Below are 8,588 nucleotides of genomic sequence, written 5' to 3'. Positions count from 1 at the left end.
TCGAAGGGACTGTCCTCTAATTAGGCGCGTCCGCAGGGCACCCGGCAATAAAGTTGTTCAGTGTGAGGAGCTTCCCAGAAACAAGACAAGGGCTTTTTGAGACGACCCCACTCCCTGCAGCGCTTCAGCGAAGACTACCTAAAGAGATTCTTTTGTGTTAATTCCCCCCGTGTTCTAGTGGCCCTCTCCGGTGTCGCCTGTTCCGCCGGTCTCGCTCCCTCGCCCCCCTCCTGAGCCGAAGCAATGTAGATGTTAGGCATTTTGCGCCCGCAGTGGTGGCCCCACTGAGAGGACGTGGGGGGATCGGATGGGAACGTTTCCCCCCGTGAGAACAAAGCACAAATTATACAAAAGTCAGTGTGTGTAGAGGAAATCGGTACATGTTCTTTGGAGCGAGGAGGTAGCGCTTCTTTTAAAACTTCATCATTTTTTAAATAAAGATGAAGGTCCGTCAGTGGTGGAGGGAATGCGGAGTGCTTGAAAGATTTGCTAATAGGAGGCTGGGCCGGAGATCTGAGGTATTAAGTGTGTGTGTGTGTCTGTGTGTGTGTGTGCGCGCGCTCGCGCGCTCAAGAGTTTAGGAGAACGTGGGTGAGGGGGCGCGAGAGAGACGGAGACGAAAAATCTAAGAAGGCTTAGTGGGTGCAGAAAAGGGGGCGCCGGCGCATCCTTGCCAGTGAAGCCGAAAGAGCGCCCTTCCCGACATCCACTCCCTACTCCACCGTTTCATTCATAAGTTTCTGGTCTGGAGGCCCCGCCCGGCTCCCCTGGGCCCAGAGCCCCGTTTCCTGTACAGCAATTGGAGGACGGCAACAAAGCCTTAGCAACTGGCTCCTAGTGACCCGCGGGGCGCCTGGTAACTGGGGCGCGGGGCCCGCACCGAGAAAGGAGCGGGGCTGTCCCTTTAAGGGATGGCCGCAGAGCCGTGAAAGTGGAGGGGGCTGAGGGAGGGCGGGGAGGAAGGTCTGAGGGCGGACCTAGGGGGGAGGAGGAGGAGGAAGAGTTGCTGCTGAAAGGAGGTGGCGAAGGAGGAGCCGGAGCAGCTGCTGCCAGCCGGCGGGCACCAGAGTCCTGCCCGCTGTCGCACGAGTAGCCACGGGCGCGATCGGGGCCAGACGTCTCCTCCTCCATGATCACTTTGGGAGCGGGGGGAAGACTTTGCCCGGCTGTGAGAGCTGGTCTGCGTTTCCCTGGCGCGGCGGCGGCGGAGCAGCGGCAGGAGCCGGGTCCGAATCGGAGCGGCTACAGCCTGGGGCGTGTGCGCCCCGCGCGGAGCGGGCTCGGGTTCCCCACGGAATGTCCCCGGGGCGCCCCGCGCGCTGACCCCCCAGCCGCCTCCGCCTTCGGCGCCTGCTGCCTCTCTCGGGCGGGCTCGGTGTTCGGGACTGCAAGCTTCCCGGCTCCTGGGCAGTGGGGAAGCCCCCGGGGGCGGGTGACCTCAGCTGGCCACGACCTAGTCCTCCCCCGTGCGTATCTCGCTTAAGATGGCAGCGGAGTCAGGGGAACTAATCGGGGCTTGCGAGTTCATGAAAGGTGAGCAGCAGCCGCCCCGCATCCTCCAACCCTCCCTCGCCCCCAACTCTTCACTTCTACCCCTACGTCCCAACCGCTGTCTCCGGCTTTCCCCGGGCCCCTGGTGTCCTGCAGCCGCTGCGCGCGCTCTCGTCCCCTCTCTGTACTACCTTCTCCCCGAGGACCCCCTGCTTCCGGCTTCTCTGTCTTTCTTGCGTCCCTGGTTCCCTCTGCAGCTCCCTGGGCTGGCCTTCCCGCCCGGTAATGGGACAGCGCCGGTTTCGGTCCGGCTTCTGCACACAGCAGCCCGTGGGGATCCTGCTCCGGTTGATTTTTTCGGTCTCCTTTATCCTGCTCTTGATCGCCTCGGTTTTCGGGACACCCCCCAGTCACACCTCCCTGTCTCTTCCTCCCTTCCTCTTCTTGAAGTCTTCGGAGCTGCAGGCTCGCCTCTCTTCCCCTTCCGCAGCTGCTGAGGTCTGGAGATGTCTGAGCCAAACTTGCATCTCCAGTTCTACGGGTACCCCCAGCTTCTGTCCGCTCCTGCTGGCCTGAAACAGGGGAGATGTGGGAACTCTGCCCCCACCCCCAGCCCCTAGCTGAGTGTCTCAGTTGGGTCCCCTTCTCACCTCTCTGTTGTGCTCTTGGGTCTCTGGGTTTCTGGGAGAGATCAGGTTTCTGCAAGAATTCCACGTGTTACTGGGGTCTTTAAATAATGGGTAGCAGTTATTATTTTGATCTTTCGTGTATTATCACCACTCTCCACGTTCAGCTGCCCTACTTCTCATATGTTTTCTCCCGTCTTTTAAACTTGTCTTTCAGATCGATTATATTTTGCTACTTTAAGGAATAGACCAAAAAGCACTGTAAATACCCACTATTTCTCCATCGATGAGGAGCTGGTCTATGAAAAGTAAGTTTCTATTTTTTTTTTTTTTTTCTCAATCTTTTAGCCTGTTGGCTCTTTGGTGAGGGAACCCTATGCACCTTTATGGCAGTTTTATTCACGTCCCCCCCCCCCCCCCCATGGTGTAAGTCACAATACCATTTTTTAAAGACTCAGGTGCTTGGTGAGAGGTGCAGGCAAAGTTAACATAATGTGAACCTGTCAACACCCCACTCCTTTTAAACCTTTGTCTGTATTAGCTCTTCTTGCCACCACCACAAATTGCAACTTTCTGTTACCTAACACTCCCCAGAGTAGGACCAGGGAGACTCTCTGTCCTTGCTAGCCACTGTAATTGGCCTGTGAATCAGCCGGGGAGTATTTATGGGGCACCCACAGAGTACAGGGAAGTGTGTGTATTAGGAGCACTTCAGCTTTCCAGTTCACAAGGCTTCTGTTGTCTCGCAGGATGTTTTTGTTTCTGCAGCTCGTTTTTGGAAAGTGGGACATGTTTGGCTGGAGGTGGCTGTACCCACGTCTTATCTATGAGTAAGGTTTTACCTGTGTGAGAAATTATTGGGTGATTTTCTTTGGGTGCCCCCAAGCTTCAGAGTATTACTTTCTTTGTCTTTGAGGAAGTGGTATGGGAGTGCTGATTTACTTTCTTCGGTTACTTTGCCTCTGTGGGATTAGGATTTGAGAGTGTAAAATAAGAATAGGGAACTGTTTTCTGTGAAAAGCAATTAATTTACAGGGAAAGGATTATCTTAGTACTTTTAAGGGCAGTAAAAATTTAATTAAAGAGAGATAAACCTCCACTCAATAAAAGCAACAGATAATAATAGGAAGGCTGAACTGACTTGAGTGTGTTCTCTTTAAAAGAGCTGGTGTTGCAGAGTAGTCCAATATATTTTAACTTAAACATTTTAATTTGACTTTTGTTGTTTAACCAAACATGCAATTACATGAACCGAGTTTAATGAACCATAGTGAGCTTCCTCGGACTTGTCACCTTAAAAGGGATTTTGGCTGATCTGCCTAAGGATTTGTAGGTACCACCCAGGCATTTGAGGAGTGAAAGTATTCTCCACTTTTAGGAGCATTATCTTTTATTTGAGGGCAAACCATCTTTAACTGTCCCTTCACCATAGGGATTCTTGAAACTGGGGTCTTGGGGAATTTCTCCTAGTGGTGCTGGAGGCAGGATGCTTCTTGAATGGCTGAAGGCTGAAGTGGGAATGAAAGAGCCCTTTGCTGCTGCTTATGAATGCCCAGAGTTGCGGCGGCGGCAATGAGGTCTAAATCCGTGGTGTCAGATTACAGCTCTGCCCCTAGACAGAATGGAGGACTGCCGGGCCTGCTCCCTGACCCGGGGTACCTGGATGACATCACTGCTGTTTATTGAGTGTGCACTCTGTTGTTGGCAATGTGCATTGTTGTGGCTTTGTTTTCATGAGGTTAGGGTTTGGGGACCTCTTGTGCGTCTGAGGGTTGGGACTGTGTATGTGTCACGGTGTTCCATTCTGTAGTGACTGACATGCCGGAGGCAGTTAATATATCACGGAACAAGCTTCTGTTGTTGAGGTCTGAGTTACCTCTTTAGGGGTGGCTAAGTGGTAGATCTAGCAGGAATTGGCCTTTAACCACTAAACACAGTTGCTGGATGGTTTTTTGATTGTAGTATTGAGCATATGTGAGGAACTGTTTTTGTGTATTTTAGGATAGGGTGACAAATCCCATTCCTCTTAGATTTATTCTACTGTATTTTTGGTGTCTTATAAAGAAAGACTCGCTGGAGAGACCATCCCATTTCTATTACAAGTTTCGATGTCTTCTGAAACTATGACGAGGACTCCAGTATGGGCAGAGCATACATTTCTCTTGGTTTGGACTTGCCCAGCTGCCTTGCCACAGCGGTGGCCATGGTTCTGATTAGCCGTGATTCCATCTTTTTTGTGACCCCCCCAACATATTACTCATGGCTAGGTGCTGGAGAGTATGGCGATGATGAATGCACATAGGACCTTTGAGGAGCCACAAGCCTATAGGGAGAATGACAGTAGTGCAGTGAGCAGTACAGATAGAGAACTGTCTTCAGGTTAACATAGGCCCTGTGCTAAGAGGAGTTCCCAGGCAGGTGGGAGCATATTTGATTGAAGTGTTTAGAAAAGGGCTTCCTGGAGGACTTACAGTTGGCTTGAAGGATGGACAGAGTTTTATCAGGAGAGATCCCAGAAACAAGAAAGCAAGGATGAGAAAGGAGGCTCCAGAGTGGGTTCAGGGACTAGTGAGTCCCCCAGTTTACCTGGTATGTATTCAGGTCCCATGGGGGTGTGCATTATGAAGTTGAAAGGTCAGCAGGGTGTAGACTGAATGGCGGGGTGGGGATCTGCAGTTTCAATGGAAGCCTTTGGACTCCTGCATGGTTTTGGGGAAGTCCATGGTGTGACCGGAATGGAGCTAATGGCAAGTAATAGCAAATATTTACTGAGTGTTTAAATGTATGCTAGGTGCTGTTCTAGGTGTCCCACAACTTTTTGTTTTCACAACAATTCCATGAGGCCGGCGCTGTTATCATCCTTAGTGTGCAGAGATGATGAGAGTTAGGGTACAGAGAGTTTAGGTAGCTTACCCAAGGTCACAGAATGAAGACGTAGCAGAGCTGGAATTGGAAACCAGACCCTCTGGTTCTGAAATACGTATATCTTCTCTCAAAAAGTTAATATTATAGTATCATCTAAGATGGGTTAGTGGAAATAGAAGCCCACTTAGAAAAATTCTAGAATGTTCAAGGGGAAGAAATAAAGGCCTAGAGTAGGATTGGTGGCAGTGGTGGTAGAAAGAAGAGCTCTGAATCCATGTGACTGGCAACAGATTAGGTGGGTGAGTTGGGGGTTGCTGAGGCAAAAGAGGAGGCAAAGAAGTCCTTAAGACTACCTCGGTCCCAGGGAGCCTGCCGGGGCCATTCACTGAGCAAGAAGTAGTGTGGAAGAATTGGGATTAATGGGGACATCAGGCATTCCATTTTGATCATGTTGAATTTAAGGAATTTAAGGGTCATTACATAGACTTGACGTTCTTAAATTTGGGGAGTTTTCCCCAAAGGGTTGATAAAACTGCGAGAATGGTGTGATTTGGGGGAAGACAGAGGAGATGTCAAAGTCCGTATTTCACAGGCAAGGCTAGGAAGAGAGGAGCAAGGGAAGGAAGAGGAAATAGAGAAAGAGGTGGACAAACGGTGGAGAGAGAGAAGAAAAGAAAGAGGGGCAGAGGCCTGGGAATTCATCTTGTCAGCGCTGCTTCTTTGGGAAGGGTAGGATGGAGATTCTACAAAGCCCCTGGAAGCATGTATAGTAACCTGTGTTCTCTCTGTGGAGGATGTCCTGTGGGGGGAAAAGTCTTGACCGTCAAATCATACTGTACACCTCTCCAGGGAAAGGAGTGTGTTTACATACATTATCATGCAGGCCTTGTACAGCCTTATAACTGTGTCCTTACTCACTGAACATATAAATGAAATGCCACCTCTCTGGCTAAATTATCACCTTGGAAATGCAACTATTATTTTTGAATCAGGAAGTAGACTCTAAATATTAGGCTGTCTGTCGGTCCTCTGGACGCAGCTGTGTTTTGCGCAGGTGTTTAGTTAGTTCTAAGAGGAATGATAGCACTCCATGATTGTAATGGCAACCTTCTGAGAAGCCGGTGGAGAAGATTTAACAGAGTAGCACCATGAGGTGAGGTGATTTATTAGAAATGGAAGTCTGAATTTTCTGTGTGATTTTAATACAGAATTTATCACCTTAATATAAAGGCCTGAGCAGTTTTAGTAAAATATGGTTGATAAGAAAGCCATACATTTATTCTTGGGTTACGATTTCACAGATCAGGATTAAAATCAGAGTATAGGCTAACACACCCATGGGACAAAAATAGCCCAATAAAAAGGGAGCCTTTCAAAGATTTATCTGTATTTGATTAAGCTACAAATAACACGCAGCTCTCCAGAAAGGCTAATTCTTTGGTTTTTGGAATGGGGCCCTGTAATCCAAATAGAGGCTTACTTTTTATAACTTGGCTCACATATTTTTGGCTCAAAAGTTAGTGAGATGAAATATGTTAATTGTTGTAACCTTTGTATGCCCCTCCTGACTATGATGATGGGAACAGGGTTGGATGTTAACACATGGAAAGCCAGTTTGCTGTGAAGGATAGTGTAGAGGGTCTCCATTTCCAGCCTTGTCCACTTTTATCTTTCCTCTCACTATGTTTGCAAAGGAAAGGTATTGAGAATGCAGGAGAGAACTTTTCATGGACATACTCTGGGGACTGAATATTAAGCAGTTTCTGAAGTGACTTGAAGCATTTCACCCACTGTTTTAGTATGGAAGAATGAGCAGCCTCTAATGAGGACTAATTAGCTCAATTGAAGATTTAAATAATTTAAAATGTTCAGTTTTCATTTAAACTCTATTAAGGCACCCTGATATTAATGCAGCCAGGGATTCTTGGGTAAATAATATATAGAAGAATGATTTCTTTTATAGTCTATAGAAGAGGTATAAGTCAGAATGTGGATTAGGACATCTTTGAGAGAAATACAGAAAAACTTCCCTTGCCTGGAAATATTTGTGGGAATGGAGTGAGAAGGAACCCTTTTTATTTTTGATTTTTGTTTTCAATTTAGTATGTGGCAGAGGTGCTTAGGTGTCACAGTCCTTTGGGTGACTGTCTCTTGGTTTTGGCTTGTGTTATGATCTCAGGGTCACGAGATCAAGCCCCTTTTCAATTCTGTGCTCAGAGAGGAGATGGGTGGAATTTCTCTTTCTCCCTCTGCCTCTGCCCCTCCTGCTCGTGCTCTCTCTCTCTCTAAAATAAATAAATCTAAGATATTTCAAATAATATGGCAAGTAGGTTAATTTAATGGAAAGGCTAATGCTTTTATGGACATGCTCAAATATATGATCTTATAGCATCTTAGGGCCATCATTTGGTGCCCCAGCTCTCATTATCAGTTGCTATGATAGTGAAAGAAGAGGAGATATAGTTGAGTTTTGGAATAAAAAGCAAATCATAACAATGGCTTACCGTGCCAGGTAGTGTTCTTGTGCTCTGTATGCATTCACTCAGGCTTCAGAAGAACCCTGGGAGTTAGGTGCCATTATTATGACCATTTTAGAGACAAGGAAGCTGAGACTCAGAGGTCACTGAGCTGTAGTTAAGTTGTTGAGCTGGGATTCAGGCTGTGGGTAATTGGCCCTGGAGTTCATGATCTTAGGCTTCTAGCAATCTCCCAGTTGTCTTGAGCTGGAGGCTGGTGGGGAGGGTACAGAAGGGCTTCGCCCCTCCCTGGCAGGCCTGGCCCTTCTAACTTGAGCGGCGATGGCTTTGGTTAGAAGTGAGCTGCTGACGGTGTGAGCACTGACTTTATGTCTAGGCCGTATCTAGGAATATGTGCTGGTAATGAAAATGATTTTTCCACTTCCACTTTTGTGGGTGTAATTTTGCTTTTTTTTCCCCCCCTTGCAGTGGACTAAATAAATTAATAAATAAATTGAATTAATTATCATTCCATATTAATAAGATGGATGAAAACAAAAGAAGCCCAGCTTCTGAAAACTTCCTTTGCAGGCTGTCTAGTGAAATGTTGTTGGTTCTTAACTGTTGTAACTTAAGATATAATCATTTCTACATAGAATTCTTCTAAAAACTCAGAAAGAAAACTCTAGCTTTAAAAGATGACGTGTTTACCCCTTTCTTCTCCCTTTCTCCTTTCTTCCATCCTAATTTTGCAAAAATAACCCAGCAGTGTTCAGTGCTACTTTTTCTTCTCCTCTGTTTTGAACATGTAAGTTTTAGGTGTGTATGTATGTGTATGTGTATATATAACCACCAAGAATACCACATAGTATATGTGATGAATAAATGCACATTTCTGTGTATACATGAACCAGCCAGTTCTAAATTCAGTGGCATACTAGAATCAAATTTTACTTTCTAGGTATTGATTTAATTGAATACTTGCTGTGCACTGATGGTGCAATCTGTTGGGTGGCCAACTCTTCGTTTCAGCTCAGGTCGTGATTTCAGGGTCATGGGGTTGAGTCCCGAGTCAGGCCCCCCACTCAGTGTGGAGTCTGCTTGAGTTTTTCTCTCCTTCTGCCCCTCTCCCCTGAGTGTGTGCTCTCTC

General features: G+C 47.3%; 1 protein-coding gene across 4 annotated transcripts in view; it reads left to right on the top strand.

Annotated features, from left to right (window-relative positions):
- Positions 1–890: 890 nt before the first annotated feature.
- The window catches only part of CDC14A (cell division cycle 14A), a 172,660-nt gene continuing 164,962 nt past the window's right edge, over positions 891–8,588 (top strand). The window contains exons 1-2 of one of the 4 annotated variants that reach the window (XR_004289707.1): positions 891–1,533; positions 2,335–2,425. Coding sequence is in view for 1 of the 4 variants with exons in the window: in XM_032360600.1 (XP_032216491.1) it covers positions 1,485–1,533; positions 2,335–2,425 (140 nt within the window). In the remaining 3 variants the exon portion in view is untranslated. The remainder of the gene's footprint in view (positions 1,534–2,334; positions 2,426–8,588) is intronic. The other 3 variants (XR_004289706.1, XR_004289705.1, XM_032360600.1) reach the window with 3 other exon arrangements.

Source organism: Mustela erminea, chromosome 10, assembly GCF_009829155.1.
Source record: "Mustela erminea isolate mMusErm1 chromosome 10, mMusErm1.Pri, whole genome shotgun sequence".
NCBI classification, from domain to species: domain Eukaryota; kingdom Metazoa; phylum Chordata; class Mammalia; order Carnivora; family Mustelidae; genus Mustela; species Mustela erminea.
Note: the sequence above shows the minus strand (reverse complement) of the source record. Positions and strands in the feature narration are given on the sequence as shown.